At 40.4% G+C, this 19547-nt stretch overlaps 1 protein-coding gene across 1 annotated transcript in view; it reads left to right on the top strand.

Moving 5' to 3' along the window:
* Positions 1 to 493: 493 nt before the first annotated feature.
* The window catches only part of polq (polymerase (DNA directed), theta), a gene marked incomplete at both ends in the record, with an annotated part of 19356 nt that continues 302 nt past the window's right edge, over positions 494 to 19547 (top strand). Inside the window, 33 exons of the mRNA XM_079263931.1 lie at positions 494 to 558; positions 728 to 836; positions 1409 to 1914; positions 2017 to 2252; positions 2734 to 2910; positions 2994 to 3124; positions 3217 to 3373; positions 3509 to 3620; positions 3706 to 3907; positions 5340 to 5481; positions 5634 to 5780; positions 5873 to 6085; positions 6178 to 6320; positions 6489 to 6678; positions 6864 to 7006; positions 7150 to 7343; positions 7529 to 7653; positions 8049 to 8292; positions 9971 to 11414; positions 11506 to 13054; positions 13235 to 13375; positions 13461 to 13663; positions 15170 to 15377; positions 15462 to 15655; positions 15723 to 15851; positions 16509 to 16683; positions 16835 to 16958; positions 17839 to 17939; positions 18052 to 18134; positions 18211 to 18312; positions 18394 to 18505; positions 19088 to 19212; positions 19334 to 19469. Of these exons, the coding sequence (XP_079120057.1) occupies positions 494 to 558; positions 728 to 836; positions 1409 to 1914; positions 2017 to 2252; positions 2734 to 2910; positions 2994 to 3124; positions 3217 to 3373; positions 3509 to 3620; positions 3706 to 3907; positions 5340 to 5481; positions 5634 to 5780; positions 5873 to 6085; positions 6178 to 6320; positions 6489 to 6678; positions 6864 to 7006; positions 7150 to 7343; positions 7529 to 7653; positions 8049 to 8292; positions 9971 to 11414; positions 11506 to 13054; positions 13235 to 13375; positions 13461 to 13663; positions 15170 to 15377; positions 15462 to 15655; positions 15723 to 15851; positions 16509 to 16683; positions 16835 to 16958; positions 17839 to 17939; positions 18052 to 18134; positions 18211 to 18312; positions 18394 to 18505; positions 19088 to 19212; positions 19334 to 19469 (8062 nt within the window). The remainder of the gene's footprint in view (positions 559 to 727; positions 837 to 1408; positions 1915 to 2016; positions 2253 to 2733; positions 2911 to 2993; positions 3125 to 3216; positions 3374 to 3508; positions 3621 to 3705; positions 3908 to 5339; positions 5482 to 5633; positions 5781 to 5872; positions 6086 to 6177; positions 6321 to 6488; positions 6679 to 6863; positions 7007 to 7149; positions 7344 to 7528; positions 7654 to 8048; positions 8293 to 9970; positions 11415 to 11505; positions 13055 to 13234; positions 13376 to 13460; positions 13664 to 15169; positions 15378 to 15461; positions 15656 to 15722; positions 15852 to 16508; positions 16684 to 16834; positions 16959 to 17838; positions 17940 to 18051; positions 18135 to 18210; positions 18313 to 18393; positions 18506 to 19087; positions 19213 to 19333; positions 19470 to 19547) is intronic.

The following is a 19547-nucleotide window of genomic DNA, read 5'->3' on the forward strand; positions in this document are numbered from 1 at the left end:
GTTTTGTTTTGAAAAGAAAAAAAACTTGTGAAAAGAAGTATCAAAATACCTGAGCTCATACAGGGCTTAGCAAATCACAGGCTTCTAAAAATGATTTAGAAGCTTAAGTTTCAACACAAGTAGTTTACTTAAAAATGTTGAATGTTGACTGATGCGATACAATTTAGTTTCACCACGAACATAATTAATGTCCTGGCAGTAGCGTATAGAATTGGTACATGGGAACTCTAGCAGGCGCACCCAATATCGCGACGGGCCGTTTTCAGTGCAACACCGACGTGATACCCTGGCGGTCTTTTTGATCGCAGATTTGTTTGGTACTGGTATAAACAAAAAGTTTATACATTGCAGCAAAACAATCTGTTTGACCGCGACGTTTGTTTTCCGGCTTTAAAATGCAGTTTATAATCAAATGAAAAGATGTATTTTAATGTCATGTTGAATAATATCCACTTACTGAGGCGTTTCTCAAAACCAGTGCAAGTTGTTCGAAATGACTTCAGGTCCTGTGAAAAAGAAAACTTACTTGGGACAGCATCAGGTCAAAAAGAAAATAAGGTACGTGTTCATGAAAATTTCACCTGTTTTTTTGGGAGGGGGTTTGTTTGTTTGTTTGTCGGTCGTTGTTATTGATTGAATAGGGACAACAGTGACTCTTCTTGATACCTTAGAAACACTGAAATCCTAAAGTAAGTCGTATTTGTGTTATGTGTTCTTTCAAACACAGCATCCAGGGAAATGATGAACCTCCAGATGGAGATGGACTGTTGCAAAATATATGGAATCGGTCAGACAAAATGGGCAAATCAGAGAATATTAGTGGAAAGAGCCACGTGGTGAGTATGATGGCTTTTGTCAGAAGTTAATGTTTTTTTTTTGTTTATTCTATTTATTAGGGCTGTGACAACATGCTTTTGTTCCGATTCAATTCGATTTCGATTTTTTGGGTCCCGATTCGATTTAAATGGCAATTCTCACAATTCTCCGATATTGATGATTTTTGTAGGTTGAAAAAAAAAAAAAAGCAATAAAACTTTTTTTTGCTCTCATTTTTCTTCATTTCAAGAGCAAAAAACAACGCAGTAGCCAGACCATCATTCTGCTGCTATAATGCCCAAGAAGACAAGTTAAAAGATCAATGAAAAACAATAAGACTGACAAAAATTTTTTTATAATGCATTCATTTTATTTATTTGGGGAAAAAAATTAGATTTTTTTCAACAACCAAAAAAAAAAAAAAAAAAAAAAAAAAAAAATCTATTTTAAAATTCTAAAGAAAGAAAATCCCTATTTCCAATTTTTTTTAAATTCGATTTTCCCACCCCTACTATTTATGTACTTTTTAAAAAAAAAAATCATAGTATATGAATAGATTTTTTAAAAGTGTATTATTTTTTGCCTGAATTAGGCTGTTGGACCAGGGTTGCAGTTGGGGGAATCTACTTTAGCTCTTGATGAGGAGATGCTGCAGGTTTTGGATGCTGCCGATCCTGTGAAGGTTGTCGTCCACAATGTTTGTCCAACATCAGAACACAGACATGCTCAGAAAGAATCAACATCTTCCGGTGCCTTTGCTCCTCCACGGCCCCTTGCACTGGCTGGACACAATAAAAAGGAGAGTGACTTGGTTCAGATGAGGGACAAGGCCTTTCTTCAGTCCACAGACAGGGAACCACACAGGGCCCACAGTTCAAAAGATGGGAATTGTAAACGTAGAGGGGGCTGTAAGGGACCAGGATGGACTGTGGACTGCAGAGACCTTGCTCAGAAGCTTCTCTTCAGTGAAGACTCTGGGGAAGTGGATAATCTTCATATGGATAAAGAAAACAACCATTCAAAATCTGCTTCTACTTGTGTCAACCTTCTACCTTATCAAAAAACAGAAAACAGTCAGAAAAGTGGCAACTCAAGCAAGTAAGCGTTTACTTGAAAACTGTTGTCATGTTTTTTTTCTTAACTTTTAATTACCTGTTATATTTTTGTCGTAGCATTTTCCTCACCTTTTATGTTTGATAGACAGACATCCAGCGGAAAGGACTTTTCCCCTAGCAATGGCAAACATGGCTCAAGCAAGAATACTGATCCACCTCGGGATGTGTCCAGAGACTATATCTTGTTCAGTCCTACTCGTCTTGCAGCAGCTATGAAAAAAGCCAAAGTCCTGGAACAATTACAGAACCAATCTGCCTCTGTGCTCACTGTCCCCAGTGGACTGGAGCTCAGCACTGTCAGTGACACGCTACCCCACCCAGGTAAAGTATTTTAAGCACAATCTTTAAGCAAAAACCCTTCTCTTTATGTGTTTTTTTTTGTTTTTAATCTTTTTTATCTCCTGTGCATCTCTGCCAGCGTGGATCGGTTATCAAAGATGGAAATGTTTGGAAATTTGCTACCTTATGCTAATTTAGGGATACATATTCTGTAAACACATATAATAAGACAAGACAGCCTTCGTAGCAGATTTTGTATATAAGTCCATCTAAAATCATTTATACCTTACTAAACACACATTTACAATTTTATTTAGTTTCATGTCTGTCCTTAAAAGTTGTTTCCACATTATACTTTAATTAGGTAAGCCAAAGGAAAGGCAACATTATTTATACTGCTGTATAACACCAAAAATAACACTGATGCACGTTTTAGGGCAAGTGTAGGCTCGATACTGAAGACTCCTGTCAACGGTTTCATTTATTGCTGTGTGTGACAGATGTACCCTGTGCTTTGTTGCAGTGATGGCCTTGTGTGTTCCCGTGAAGAATGCTGAAAAGCTCCTTTTATCCAGCTGGGGTTTACCAAAGCCTATTTTAGAGCGCTACCAGAGACGTGGAGTGACTCAGATGTTTGAGTGGCAGGCTCAGTGTCTCACTGTTGGACAGGTGCTGCAGGGAGGTAATCTGGTGTACTCTGGTATGGAAAATAACACCTCTCTACACATTTCTGGACAAAACTCTGCTCTGTTTCATTCACCATTTATTTCTAATTGATAACAGCACCTACCAGTGCTGGGAAAACCCTGGTGTCAGAGCTGCTGATGCTGAAGCGTGTGCTGGAGACCAGGAAAAAAGCTCTCTTCATTTTGCCCTTTGTTTCTGTGGCCAAAGAGAAGATGCACTACCTCCAGGTGAGGGAGTGACGAACAGAACAATACATTTTTTTTTTTTTTTACTGGCATGTTTGTATGTAGATGTCACTTTGTTTTCTTTTTCCTTAAAGAGCGTATTTGAAGAGGCAGGAGTTCGAGTGGAGGGATACATGGGCAGCACCTCAGCTACTGGAGGCTTCACAAAACTGGATGTGGCCGTTTGCACCATAGAAAAAGCCAACTCTCTCATTAATAGACTCATTGAAGAAGATAGCATGAGTCTCCTGGGTATAGTTTTTTTTAAATAATTGTGCAAAGGCAATCATATATATACTCGAATAGAAATATCTGCTGATAAATGCCTTTGTGGTGTGTATTCATGATTGCAGACCATGCGTTTAAGTGTTATTGTTGTGTTGCTAGGTATGGTGGTAGTAGATGAGTTGCATATGGTTGGAGATTCTGGGAGGGGATACCTGCTGGAACTGCTGCTAACCAAAATCCTCTATATCACACAGAAACAAAACACTAAAGGGTCTGTGTCCACTAATTTGTTTTATTGAAGATTTTTTGACATTATATTCTTCTGCCATGTGTTCATTTCTGGTATTTTTCTACAGGTCTCTATCTGAGGGTATACAGATAATTGGTATGAGTGCCACTCTGCCAAACCTCTCCCTCCTGGCTGGCTGGTTGGGTGCAGAGCTTTACCAGACAGATTACAGACCTGTACCCCTGCAGGAGCATCTGAAAGTGGGATGTAACATCTATGACAAGAGCCTCGCTGTGGTCCAGCAATTTGTTCCTGCTCTCCATGTCAAGGTAACAGAGATGGATAACAGTTCAGATTATCCAATATATAGACCCATTTTTAATGAGGTAGCATTTAAATACCAAATGGTTTTGCAAATAACCCAATATTTTAATTAGACGTTTGAAAAAATGTCTGATTCTGCAAAGTTTAAGTTTCTACTTCACTCAAATCCCTCTTAAATGAACTCGGGCTGGGAGAAAACAGATTTACCTCTGAATTCTGTTTATACTTCTTTTTCTGTGTGTGGTACAGTTTTAACTTTCTATCCTGGCACGCCAGACTGGAGTGGTCTTTATATTCAACACCGAACGACTCAGTCTGGAGTCCCTCCTCTTCACGGAGATTCGCATCAGTCTGAAACAAACCGGCCACTCTGATTGGTCGATATGAGAAGACTCTTGCCTCTTGCCTTGCATCACCACGTATTCTTCAAAACATTCAAGCTGGCGCACGGACGTAGCGGGAGTTTGTTTCTTTTTGCTGTTTTAAATGACCAGGAACATATCAAATCCTTAAAACCTCAACAACTGACAGCAAAAACGACACAGATCATTTATGTCTTCTGTACTGCACGCCATGTTTATTTTCTTCTGTTGTGTTCGCTCTACTGAACACTTCCGGTCATTGTAGGCTGCGGCTTTACTGATGTCACGTCTGCCTTTTATCTGACTGATTTACTCCGTGCTTGTTTGTCCCGCCCAAGAAACCAGTTGATGTGAGTGAGTCGCCAGACTCTATGCTGGTACAGCAAGAGAATCTGGCTTGGCAGGCTATTAAGTTTCCTTTTAAGATGCTAAACTCTTTAAACTGACATTGGTTTTCAGGAGTGTTCTCGTTCCACTTCAGTAACTTCCACCACAGAATTGCCCATTTTGAATTCTGGTACCGATTGGCGTGAAGATGACAAGAATATAAGGTTTTCTTTTTACAGTACATATAAACATTTCCTGATCTTTTTTCAGTCTTGATCTTTTATGTGATCTTTTATTAAATGAATCCGATATTTGAGTTCCCAAAGTCCTTCAGATATTTTACGAAATACTCAATATTATCTCACAGAGCAGTGATCTCCAAGCCTCCTCTAACATTGTCAAGATCTCTGAGGTGTATTTTAGGCCTTTTTTTTTAACCAACAGTATTTCTATTTATAGTTAACCTGATCAGTTAATTGTTAAATGTTCCACCAAGTGTTTTCTTTTGTTCCTTTTTGCTTCACACAAATTTCCCACTCTTTTCTTGCTGTTTTTTTTCTCCCCTAAAAATGCATTCTTTGGACCAAACTCACATGAACACATATTAAAAGAAAGACTTTTCTTAGGTAACAGAACATATTAGTGGTCTACAAATAATTGTTGACTTATCATTTCCGCTTTGCAAATGACGCCAACATCATAAGAAGCAGATCGAATGTCTTTTAAATGACGTGTTTGCTCTTTAAAGGGCGATGACGACCACATTGTGAGCCTGTGTTATGAGACGGTAGCAGAGGGCCACTCTGTGCTGCTTTTCTGCCCTTCCAAGAACTGGTGTGAGAAACTGGCAGATACCATCGCCAGAGAGTTTTATAAGCTCAGACATGCTGGTACGTAACGATCAAGTAAAGATGCGGCTTGTTTAAAAATGCTTTACATTCCAGTACATGTTATTTCTGCACACTGAACATCTTTCTTTGTATGTAAGTGTCATGCTTTAGGAGATTGAGTGAAATTTTTTGTTGTGTTGCCTTTGTTGCAGATGGTCAGAGTGAGGCTGAGCCTCAACCAGTGTGTTTGGATCAGGAAGGACTAGAGGATGTAATAGCCCAGTTGAGACGGACTCCAGCTGGTTTAGACCCCATCCTGCAGCGCACGGTGCCATGCGGGGTGGCGTTCCACCATGCTGGTGAAGACATTCATTTAATTTAACAACAAACTGAATGACTGCTGATTTTTTTCTTTCCTTATGTGTAAAAAATAAAATATTTCACATCGCAGGTTTAACATTTGATGAGCGGGACGTGCTGGAGGGAGCTTTTCGTCAGGGCTTGGTGCGAGTCCTCGCTGCTACATCTACTCTCTCTTCAGGAGTTAATCTTCCAGCTCGCAGAGTCATCATTCGAACCCCAACTTTCAACGGACATCTGCTGGACCCACTCACATACAAACAAATGGCTGGACGAGCAGGAAGAAAAGGAGTGGACACTACAGGTACGGAGTCACTTAAGCAAGAAGCGGATTCTCTTTTGCTTTTTGCTGTTGTGAATTTTTTAATTATCTTTTATTTTTTGGCATCATGTCAGGAGAAAGTGTGCTGGTATGTAAACAAACAGAGCGTCAGAAAGGTATTAGCCTCCTTCAGGGGGCTCTTCAGCCAATCAGCAGCTGCCTGGTGAGAAGGGAGGGCGAAGGCGTCACTACAAGCATGCTCCGAGCCATCCTGGAGGTATTCCTAATATCTAACTTCAACTTAAACTACCTAATTATGTTAATGGTTCCAATTAATGAATTATTTTGCAACAGCTTTTTTGGATGACTTATGATCGAGTTCATTTACAAATGGCTGCTTCAAGATGTTTTTTTACTCTTATTTTGCATTATTCAAAACTCACAGATAATTGTTGGAGGTGTGGCCAGCACTCCACAGGATGTGCGGTTGTATGCTTCGTGTTCACTTCTAGCTGCCAGCATGAAATGCGACCGCAAGCAAGACTCTGATGAAGAGACCAGCAGAGGAGCTATTGAGGCCTCTGTTGAATGGCTGATGGAGAATGAATTCATTAGTATTCAGAAGGAAGGACATGGTGATTTGACGGTTTTGACAGTTTATTCTAATTCTTATCATCTGCTATATTAACTCTTTGCTTGACACTGTGGTTGTTATTTTAGTTATTCTCACAGTTAATAAACAGTTTAATCATTCTTTGATCATAGCTCTGAATTGTCATTTGGCAGTTTTTCCTCACATTTTCCCTCTTGTCATTTCCAGATGAGCGCTACTGTCCAACCCAACTCGGCTCTGCCACCCTTTCTTCCTCCCTCTCTCCTCCAGAGGCTCTAGGAATATTTGCAGATCTCCAGCGGGCCATGAAGGGCTTTGTACTAGAAAATGACTTGCACCTTCTTTATCTGGTACACATATGATTCCTCTCAGTCACCTGAAAACATGTCTGGTAGTATATCAGTTATAAATTTACAGAAATAGTAGAATTAGTCTGAAATGTGCTCTCATCAAGGTAACACAACTTTAAAATCTGCGTCTGAATTCTTCTCAGATCACCCCATTGTATGCAGAGTGGACTGCCATAGACTGGTATCAGTTCTTCTGTTTGTGGGAGCAGCTGCCTTCATCGATGAAGAGGGTGGCAGAGCTAGTTGGTGTCCAGGAATCCTTTCTGGCACGATCTGTTAGTGGAAAACTTGTTGCCAAGACAGAAAAGCAGTGCAGACAGATGGCTATTCATAAACGGTAAATCACACATTTGTTAATAGATACACAAAAAACATGTGCCTATCTTCTCTTTGCTTGCAGCAATTTGCATATATTCTTCTTCTGTTTCAATATATAAAAAAATCAAACAAACAATGGAAACATTAATCAAATATACATTTGATAAAGACAGTCACACTGATGAATACTCTCCTTCTTTTCAGGTTTTTCACCACTCTTGTTCTCCAGGATCTGGTGAATGAGGCACCTTTGCGAACTGTTTCATCTAAATACAACTGCAATCGTGGACAGTTACAGTCCCTGCAGCAGTCTGCTTCCACATACGCAGGTACATAGTTTAGACTTCTGGCAGTTTCCTGCTGGTTATTTGCACAAAGAGTAAAATCACTAAAACTTAGAATATAGCATTCTAACAAGATAAAATATGTTAACTCTTAACTCTGTACGATAATTTTTAGACAGGAAGGAAAACAACAACAACAGTAGTATCTTGTGAGAAGAAACAGAACAGCTTTTGGCATGATTTATTTATAGGTGTCCATCTGTTTAACATGGTTGTCATGTAAAACCTAGAAGATACACCTAAAATGTGGTTCAGATCCAGTTTTTTTCTGGGTTCACATTATCCAAATAATTTAGTGAAGTCAGTGCAAACGCAGCCAGGACATTTGAACTGTTTACTTTGAGAGAAACTTTCTTAACTTTTTTTTTTTTTTCTTTTAGGCATGGTAACGGTGTTCTGCAAGCGTCTGGGCTGGCACAACATGGAGCTACTCTTGTCTCAGTACCAGACGAGGCTGAGCTTTGGAGTCCAGAGGGAGCTTGTTGACCTGGTCAGGGTTTCCCTGCTGAATGCAACACGAGCTAGAGCGCTCTTTGCCCGAGGTCTCTGCACCATTGCTGAACTAGCCAGAGCTACTGTAACTGATGTAGAAAAAGCTTTGCGTAATGCAATCCCATTTAAAAGGTAGGTCTTTACTTGTTTGTGTGTCCTATTGGAATGGAATTTAACATACAAAAAGGATATTAGTCTCTAAAGAACACATTTGTTCGAGCGTAGTTCTGAGTATGCTAAGGTTTAGTGATAATCAGCTTGCTAATTCTAACTTGCTAAGGTTACTTAGCAACCTGCAAAGTAAAAAATATTTACGGTAGCAAACTACAACACAACTTTTTTTTGACATATCTAAAGGAAACCATGAAAATCAGAGAAAAATCTTTGAGGTTCAACACCAAAAATCCAGCGGTGTAACACTTTAGAAACATAAAGACCCAGTTGTGACAAGGTTCACCAGTGTTCCCAGCTGTTTGCACCTGCATCTGCTACTGGATCCAGCAATAATTAATTATAACAAAACTAAATCTGAGAATATCTCTAGTTTTAATTTCAAGGCAAAACTTCAAACCTTAGTAAAGTTCAAATTCACGTTTATTTATACAGCACATTTAAATGCATCCAAAGTGCCTCACATAAAATCAAACCATATCAGGAAGCAGCGCTCTAAAATAGCCATGAAAAATCGTTCCACATTTAGACCATAAGTACAAAGCACCACACGAAAGCAAATGAAAAAATGTTGCTCTTCTAAGAAGGTCTTAAAAGCTGCCAAAGTCTTTGCTGATCTAATATTGATCAGAAGTTATTCCACAAATGTTGAGCAGCAACAGAAGAGCCCTGACCTCCTTGACTCTTTAACCTGGATTTGGGATGGTTTAGATTCAGCTAATTCGAGGGTATTAGTCATCTAACTGGCATGTGAATATCAATAATATCACCCAGTTGTGATGAAGCCAGTCCTCTCAAGACTTTAAAAACAGTGAATAAAATCTTGAGTGATAAGTGATGAGTTTCACAACTTGGTACATCAGAAACACAAACTTGAAAGACAGCAAAGCGCTGTCATGCAAAACATATTAGCTCACCTTAATTCTTAAATTAACATCATTTATGAGTCGATTCAATTCCCATTTATACTAAAGCAGGAGTGTAATTCTAAGACCAGAAGAATGACTGTACAGCGCCTGATAACATACGCAGTTGGTAATCTGATGCATGTGTGTTGGTAAACATCTAAAACCAATAAATAAAAACATAAAGGCATGGTAGATTTTAGGGCTCTGACGATATACTTTTGTCCCGATTCAATTCCAATTTTTTGGGTGCCGATTCGATTTAAATTGCGATTCTCACAATTCTTCGATATTGCTGATTTTTGTAGATTAAAAACAGAAAAAAATATACAAAACATAAAATATAAAACTTTTTGCTCGTCATTTTTCTTGATTTCATTTAGGGGAAAAAACAACACAGTCACTAGATTATCATTCTGCAGCTATAATCCCCATAAAGATGAGTAAAAAGATCCATAAACAACAAAAAAAAGACAAAAAAAATTATTATGGATCATTTCTATTTATTTGAAAAAGAAAAAAAATTTTTTTTTTATTTTTGTGAAGCAAATTAAACCCCCGATATTCGATTTTTCGATTTGATTTTCCCACCCCTAGTAAATATCAATATACTTAGGATCAAGTGTGTTGTGGCTGCAGACAGCTCCAGAAACATGGTAGCTTCTATTCATTTTAGAAGGAGCAGCATACAGTCCTTTAAACCTCTCTGAAAACTTTGTTCGTTGCGCCTTCAGCTCTAAACGCGCTGTGGATGAAAGTGAGACGGAGGCAGCAGAGAGACGACGACTCCGCTGCGTGTGGGTCAGTGGTGGACGGGCTCTGACAGAAGAAGAAGCAGCTGTTGAGATCGTGTCTGAGGCAAGGCTCCTTCTTCAACAAGACCTGGCTCAGTTAGGAGTTCGATGGAATCCAGCAGCAGAGTCTCCGTCTGTTTCCAGCCCTGATAATCATCCTAATAGGGACTCGGACAGCTCATCTACATCTTGTTTCAGTCCACATGACGTGGCAACAGACAGCACTAAAGGTCAACAAAGGAGTGGAGTCTCCACAAACCACAGAGAGGATTGTGAGAAAGATGTTAATAATGACAAGGGGATGGTTGACGGACATGAGGGGCAAAAAAAGACCAAAAATGTTGACATTGTTGAACCAGAAACGAACCTAACAGTCGGTGAGGTTTCCACAGAAACAACCAAAGAAAGGATAAATAAATCAGTGCAAAACAGGAGTGAAAATTCAGGATACCAAGAGAACAGGAGGTTAGGACAAAACAACAAAGAGACAGAAGAAGAAGAAGAGACAAGTAAAGGAAATGTTTTAATTAGACAAGAGAATAATCAGTTGAATCATCCTGCCGTTGAAAGGAACCTAACGCAGGAGTTGGCTGACATCATATCCAGCCCCATCTCTCAGCTGGTGCCACAGCATCAACCCTCCCCTCCTCCAGCGTCTCCCCCACGCTTTAGAGCCCCAACGTCCCGACCAGAACATCAAACTATGTCTGCAAGTACAGTAGAAGGAGAGCATTTCACAAGACTTGCTTCTTCGCCTCTGCAGGCTGGTAGACTCAAGCACTCAAGAGCCCTGAGCAAAGTCCTTCAGTCCATACAAACTGACAAAGACCTGCAAGATTATGATGGGTCTGCTGAGACATCAGAGTCCAAACCCACAACGTTGTCCTCTGTTAAAGACTCAATACCATTAGTTCATGTACACACAGCTGCTCCTCATCCTGGTCCTGTGCAAGAAAACACTCATGTTGTTCCTGCACTATCACATACGGATAGGTTTGATCCTCCCCCCGCCATCCCTCCTGTCTCTGTTCACGTATTCTCTCCGGAGGCCAAGAGGAGGAGGATTGATGCCGGAGAGGAGGATAAGTTTTCATCACCCGAACTGTATGCAGGTGATAAAACCGATGAAGAAATGGAGGGACGACGTAATGCGGGAGAAGAAAGCTTTGGTGACAGCTTTGAGTTGGATACTCAGACAGAAAGAATGATTGTTGAACAGAAATACCAATGCACAGATCAGGAACTACAAGAGGTAGGAGAAGACGGAGAGGTAGAAGCACCGGTCGAGCAAGAGGAAAAGAGAAGCTCCGGCTTTGTGTCTCCGAGATTTAATATTTCTGTCACCGACAGCCAGATGGAGCTCATCCTGAACTCCAGCCACCAGGTAAGTGACTGCAGTCGCCTATGATGTGATCATGTGTCAAACAATTAACAGCTTTAATAACCAAAAGAAAAAAAACATCCTGTTTCAACAGCTAACTCCTGGTCCAGTTGATAGTGATGACGCGGACAAAGATAACGATGAAAATGGATACAATGATGAGTTTCCTGTGGCTAACCAAGCAGCCCAAGAGAGTCCTAACAGAAGTAGCAGCTTCCTGTTTGACAGCATGTACGAGAGCCCAGCGTTGGCATCTCCAAGGCAACACCAGGTGCCTGATCAGTCGGATGAGGAAGACTCTGCCAGCCAGAAAGTCAGAGCTGAGCCTCCGTCGACCCATCCCAGACGACGCAGCGAGCTTCTCGCCAACCAGGAAGCCGAAGAGCAGGAGGCAGTCCAGTGGGGCGAGTCCTTCTTTAATCTGTCGGAGCGGGGCGACTCGCTGTTGGTTGGGGAACATTTTCTAGAGAGGCAGACTTTGTTGAGACACGCAGAGAAGACTGAAAGTGAGGAAGGGGGGCAGCAGGTAAACAAAGATGCTAATCTGTGTGAGGAACTGCTGTCAGGTTCGCAGTCTGGACCCTGTCTGATACGGCTCGTCACCGCGGCAACAAGGAATGAGCGCGATGAGGAACATTCAGCTAAAAACATTCAGCTGTGTGCTAGTGAACAGGTTGGTCCATGTGAGAGACATGAAGGGGTGTATGAGGAGGGGGAAGCTGCAAAGCAGGTACAGAAGAAAACAGATGAAGAGACAGAAAGGGAAGAAGGTGACATTTTATTTTCAAATATTGCAGTTTTTAAGAACTCTCATATCCAAAACGCGCCTGAAAGTGCTCCTCGCTGCAGTCCTGGCTTACAGGAGATCTTCGACCGCTGGCCGAGCATGTCGGACCAACCTGCCTACGACACGCAGGGTGCTTCTACAAGTACAGCAGGAGGTCCAGTGTTGCCACAACTGGGGTTAAAAAAGGGAAAGTCGCAAGAAGGTGACGCTGCAAAGAACGACTCTCAAAAGGGACAAATCTCAAATCAAGACAGGAAGAATTTAACAGAGAGACCAGGCTCTGCTGGTGACTTCATTCCTCCAACTCAGGGAAACCCACCTGTAACACCAAGAGTCAAGCTGACCACCTCATCAGTCCAGTCCCCGCTCGCCACTCAGCTGCTCGAACAGTCTACTTCCTCAAAGCCGTTTCAAGAGAAATTTACGACCACAAAATGTCCCACGTCTCAAAAAGGAAACGATAATCATCCGTCAGCAGTTGTTTCTGCTTATGACAGTAAAAAGGAGGAAAGTATGTCACTAAAAAAGGAACTGAAGTCTGCCCCACGTTCACGTTCAAACACCAAACCCAGGCAGAAAGTCATCCTCCCCAAAGTGCCTGCTTCTCCTCCCTCCCTCCAAACAAAACCTCTCGTTGATGCAGAAAGCTTCTCCCTTCAGTTGTCCCAGGACGCATCGCTCTGTTCTAGCAGCTCCGGGACATTCTCCATCATAGATGTAGCAAGTGATAAGCGCCTGTTTGACACTTTCATTAAAGAATGGAAAACCCAGAGGAGGTTCTCTTTAGCTTTGGCCTGCAGGAGGAACGAGCACAGACAGCAGCCTGAGGGGGAAATCGGAGGGAAACACAGGAAAGGTAACTGAAACTAGAGCAAAAGTCCCAGGATTTAAAATTTCACCCAGCAATCACTCTGTTGTTTGACAACTACTCATAGAGAGAAGTCTTTATCTTTGCTCCTGCTTCTTAAATTATTACACAGCCTAAATGAGTCTGCGTTGAATGAAGGCTCGTCATAAATGTTTGCTTTCTGTGCAGCATCAGCAGCTCATCAAAAGCCCGACATGGCTGACGGGTTTCCCGTGAGAGACGATGAAGGACTTGTTTTGATTGGACTGTCTGTCTGTTGGGGGGCGAGAGATGCATATTATATATCTCTGCAGCAGGAGCAGAGCGAAGGTACTGACAAACACATGCACATTGTTATACACGCTCACGCCTTTAAAAAGCATTTCTGCAGTTCAGCCTGTCTGATACCTGTCAGGTCTGAGCGCCAGTCTGGCACCTCCTCCTCTGGATGAAGACTTGCCAGTGAGGGAAAGGCTGGAGCAGGTGAAGGTCTGTCTGGGCAGACAATCAGCTGGAAATGAAGTGCATGTGGTGGTCGCATACGACATCATCAAGGCGTACAAGACACTTGTACGAAGCTGCAATATCAGCTTAGAGGGAAATTGTGAAGATCCTAAGGTGAGAACATTGAATTAAAGAAAGAAAATGCAGTTTTTTGTGTGTGGACAAACCATGTTGTATGAAGCAAATGGCTTTTAAAACCATGCCTATTAAAAAGTTTGAGCTTAAAGGATACGTTAATGTGACATTCTGCATTGTAAGCCTGGTTTAAATCAGTGGAAAACAAGAAAATGGATGAAGCCTTCTACTTATCACACCTTTTAAATCCATAAAACTTAAATTATGCCTCCTCAGACAAAACAAAACAGTCATATTAAACCCTTGATACCTAGAGTCAGATGTTCTTTGTGTTTAAAAAGTCTTGCAAGGGACTAAGAGATGATCTTGAAATGATTTGAAGAGTATTATTCTACTTTGAAGAGTAATCCAAACTGCGTAACTCATTTCAAACCGCTTGTGGTAAGAAGAAGTCTGTCTCAGGAGGTAACCACTACTACACAGTGTACATTTATTTACAATAAGAGATTACTTAAATTTGCCTGACATGGAGGGAGTGTTGAGAAAAAGCCTTTGCTGTTTTAAAACAACAGAATGAAAATGCTTTTGACCCGTTTATTGCAAAATTAAGAAAGAAAAAAAAAAAAAGTATCAGTTAAGGACAATAAGTTGATATCAGCTGTGCAGCATGGTGGTGGAAGGGTTGATTCTCCATGAGATTGAGCAGGTAGCATGCTGTTATGCATTCTGCAATATATCAGAATACTAGAAGATGAGTGAGGTTGTTTGTCTGATAGATACGTTCAGTTTAAATCAGCTTTATTTGCATAGCGCCACTTCACAACAGTGTCATCCCAGTACATCTTGTTAACACGTTGCTTCGAGTCAGTTAAGTGATAAATTGCCTGGTTAAGGAAAACCAACAGATTGGATCAAATCTTGAATTTGATCCAATTGAGCATGGACGAGGCGACAGGAAGGAAAAATGTCCGGCAGAACCCGGTGGACTTTCCAAAATGTCCATAAATAGCTTAATAGGAAAAGTTACGCTATAAAAGTTGTTTTAATGCCCACATTTTTAATGCCACTGTATTTATTTATAAAGTAATTAATTAATTAATTACATTTAAATAACTTTAATTTGTAAGGATGTCTAAGAAAACACTAAAACATCTTGTAAACAACAGTGCAGAACACTAAAAATATATATATATTTTTTTTATTGTCATATATTCTGAGACATTTTTCCTTATAGGATTATTACATGTGCTGCTAATTTAGTCGAATAATTTAGTAAAAATTAGGACTTACTTTGTCATTTTCTGTTTGGAAATTTCACATGATGCCTTTTGGCATTCATATTTCAAAGGGAATTACATGTTTGTTTGTCCAGATAGTTCAGCAGTGCTTTTCTAGTTTTTAGCATTATCTGATAATGATACCAATCCTTTTACATTTAGAATAATGTGGATAAAACGGTGTTCTTTCATGGGAAAATACACTGTTCAGCAATAACTGTGTAATGTCTATGAGAAATTGTAGCAAAGTGACGTGTGTCTTCTGTAGGTTGCATGCTGGCTGCTGGATCCTGGCAGTGAGGAGAGGACGCTCCCTAACATGGTGACTGTCTACTGTCCTGAAGAATTACCTCTGCTGGACGGACTTGGGAATGCGCATTCATACTGTCCTCGTGTCAGAGCAGCGACCAAGAGTGTGCTCATACACGCTGCCATGAACCATCTCAGCGGTCTGCTGGAGAAAGACGGCACACTCGGTATAAAACTGGCTTGCTGGAAGACCTGCGGTGAGAACAAAGTGTTTGGATATCATTTTCATCTTTATCGTACATTTATGTCAGATTTATTCAGGAGAATAGAGATGCCTTCCCAGATTTGTCTGGCGCTGTTGGAACTGAATGGAGTTGGCTTCAGTGTTGAAGAGTGTGAAAGACAAAAGCATGTGATGCAGGCCAAACTCTTAGCGCTGGAGTGTGAAGCTTACAGCCTGGCTGGACACAGCTTCTCCCTCACCAGCGTTGATGACATAGCACAGGTTCGACACCGCTTCTATGCTTTCTGAGCCAGCTGTAGCACTGTTTGAACCTTATGTTGAATTGTAGGTGCTGTTCTTGGAGCTCCACCTTCCTCCAAACGGTGACATAAGTGGAGCAAGAAATAAGAAAACTTTGGGCTACACCAGGAGAGGTGGTGGCAGAATACGGCTCGGGAAGCAGTTCAGCACTACCAAGGTACAACTATTTACTACACTGCAAAATTATTTTCTTTCTTTCTTTTTATATGCAAAGGCCAATCTGATTATTTCTTACATACAATCCAACAACAAGGTGATTGAAAGTTCTTTATGTAAAATGAATGATAGGGGTGAGGGCTACATATTCGATGATTGTGATGAATCAGTTGCACCTTATGCCCAATTTTGCTGATAGTTGGTCCATGTTAGCGACATGACAGTAGATAAGACTTGTTTTTTATTTCACTGCTTTACAACTTCAACCCAAAATCACAAATTCAGTACAATGACTTCCTAGATCTAAGACATAAGTAAGTAAATGTATATTTATATTGCGCCTTTTTAGATAAAAAATATAAAATGCTTTACAATAAAACTCGAACAACATAAAAACATAAAAGAACAAATAAAACTAAGTAAAATCTAATTTAAAAAAGATGCGCTTTTAGCAGCTTTTTAAGAGGCATCTCTTGAGTCTGCCGATCTCAGCCTGAGAGGAAGGGAGTTCCAGAGGGAGGGAGCCACTGCTACAGTAGCTCTGTCATCTTTTTGGTTTAAGCTGCGTTTGGTTATCAACCAGTAGACCAGATCTCAGAGACCTGCTGGGAACGTATGGCTGTAAAAGGTCTTTAAAGAGATTTATTCTCCACGTCAGGATGTTCTGGAGAAGCTTCGTCCGCTTCACCCATTGCCGGGTGTAATTCTGGAGTGGAGGCGGATCACAAACGCCTTGACCAAAGTGGTGTTCCCTCTGCAGAGGGAGAGGCAGTTTCATCCTATACTGGAAATGGACAGGATATACCCCATCGCCCAGACCTACACGGCCACAGGTGAAGCACGTGCACACTGGTGCAAATGGATTTATTGGAATTTGCATTTTAAATAGACATTCATAAGTGTAATAAGTCAGATTCTGTGACTTTGAAGTAGATTTTAAGTAGTTATAGTTTTGTACCTTTGTTTTTTTTTGTTTTTTTTTAGGTAGAGTGAGCTTCACAGAGCCCAATATTCAAAATGTCCCTAAAGACTTTGAGATATGCATGCCCACAGTGGTCGGCGAGAGCCCACCCTCGCAGAACGGCTGCCACGTGACCACCAAACCAGGGTAGGTGCACTGGAATCAGATGACCTTGCTCTCGATCTCCTGTGTTTTCTGAAGTATCCTGGTTTCATAATGAATAAAATAACACACAGATAAGAAAATAATTAGATCCCAAAAATCCAAATGAATTCAGGTGTAGAATGAAAGTTGTAAAAAACGGCATGAAGGGATTATTTCAATTGGGAAAAGAAATGATGTGTGGTGTGATATGAGAACACAAAGAACTACACAAATGTTCAAATTGAGACCGTTTACCATTTGATAAAAAGCATTAGTTCATTTTGAATTTGATGGCAGCAACACATAAAAAAGGGAACTTGATGATGTTTGTTATTGTGTAACATTAACTCTTGACAACTGTAAATGTCTGGGAATTTTGCTCATCCTGTAGAAAGACTAACATGTCCATAACAAATGTAATTACTTTCATGGTAATATTCATAGTCTCGTCCTGACGTGTCTGTAAAGTCCCTCAGATGACGTTGTTGTGAAGTAACGCTACACAAATAAAGCTGAACGGAACTGCACAGTCACGAAGGTCCGTTTAAATATGTAAATCCTGCATGACCGGCGAAAAAAAATCCATTTAAAGTGTAATTAGTTTTATTTTATCTTTTAATGGTACTTTGTGTTCAATATACTTATGAATGAGCAAAGATTGATGACTTTACTTTCCGAGATTTTTATCGTCTATATTTTTGTTTGTAAAACACAATGTACCTTTTCTGTGTTTTGAAAACTTCAATAAAAAAGTAAATTTAAAAAAAATAAAGTGGAATAAAATGTAAGTAAAATATGTAAAATTGACAGTATTTACAAAGGAAAAAAGTATTTATAACCATGAAGAGGTTATTAATTATCATCTGAAATGAAAATGTTGCAGAAAGAAGAGACGCTCTGTGGTGCCAACCTTCACATCTGGACCATCAGAGCCAGGCCCGTCCTTCTCTGTCAGCATGAGACATGCTTTCATTCCTTTTTCAGGTTTGCATGATGATATATGTATTTGTTGTGTTGAACAGATATTTGTTTCCTCCTTTTGCAAGCAGATTGTCTCAGGCTATAACCCGTCGTGTTTATCTGTACTGAACTGTAGGTGGGATGATATTGGCAGCGGATTACTCCCAGCTGGAGTTGAGAGTGCTGGCTCATCTCTCAAAGGATCCACGTCTCCTTCAGGTTGGTGTCCCAGCAGGACAATGTGATAAATCAGTTGATCGTAAAAGTGAAACCGTTCATCCTCTGCGTTTGGAAGGTGCTGAACGGAGGAGCAGACGTGTTTCGCTGCATTGCTGCAGAGTGGAAAAGCGTGGACGTGGAGTCTGTGCAGGACAGCCTCAGACAACAGGCAAAACAGGTCCAGCAAGGCACGAAAGAGCATGAGATAAACATACAAACATGGATTGTTGGTTATTGGTTAACTTGGATTTGTTTTCAGATTTGCTACGGCATCATTTATGGAATGGGAGCAAAATCTTTGGGCGTGCAAATGGGGGTGGAGGAGAATGACGCGGCCTGCTACATCGAGAGTTTCAAAGCCAGATACAAAGGTAGAGCCAAAACCAACAGCTGCAGTACTACTGAGCAGTTAAATACCCAGTTGTATGAATCATTTTAAAAATTGTTCGTCATAAAGAGCTCGCACAGACTACAAGCTTTATCAGGTATCTTCGACAAAAATAATACAGACCCGAGTTAAGGAGGTGAGTGGAAAAACAATGAATAAAAACCCTTTAATACAGAGAAGTTTATAGATTTACTGTATATAAAATTTAAGGGGAAAAACTGAATATTTTGTTTTGATACTGGAAAAAAATTGGAATTGATTCATGGAAACAATAACTTGATCCAGTTAAGGGTCCAAACGTTGAGCTGATGTGTCTCAACTCTGAGGCTGTATAAGAAAAAGTGCACATTAGTTACAAGTCAAGTAAATATAAGCTGCTAGAATTAATTACTTACTCATTATTTACTTTGACACATGAACACTTAAATGCAAGTACTGGAACAAGCCCAGTATTTGATCTTAATTCCTGCTTGGATCAATGTCTTAAATATGAGGTCTACTAATAAAAGGCACAAATAAGTAGCTATTTGAACCTGTTAAGTCCATATCTTGTTCTTGTTTTCAGGGATTAATGCTTTTCTGAAACAGACTGTGAAGAACTGCATGAAGGACGGCTATGTTCAGACACTGATGGGCCGAAGGAGATATTTAGCAGGAATCACCAGCACCAATGCACACATCAAAGCTCATGTAAGCGTCCTTGCTCTCACCAGATTTTTACATGTTAAAATTAAACAAAACATTTTTTATCTTTGATAAAAACATATTTAATACCCTTCCTACTTCCTATTATCCTCCACCGTTCATGCAGGCGGAGCGCCAGGCAGTGAACACAACAGTTCAAGGTTCAGCTGCTGACATTGTTAAACTTGCTACGGTGAACATTCAAAAATGCCTCCAGAAGACGTACCCTGGAATGGCACTGTCTCATCAGCACACACACAGAGGTACTTTTTCTTTCCCTCGACAAATAAACAGAACCACATTTAACTCCGTTAATCAGTTAAACTCTGTAATTACGCCAG

This window comes from Telmatherina bonti (assembly GCF_933228915.1).
Source record: "Telmatherina bonti genome assembly, chromosome: 3".
NCBI lineage: Eukaryota > Metazoa > Chordata > Actinopteri > Atheriniformes > Telmatherinidae > Telmatherina > Telmatherina bonti.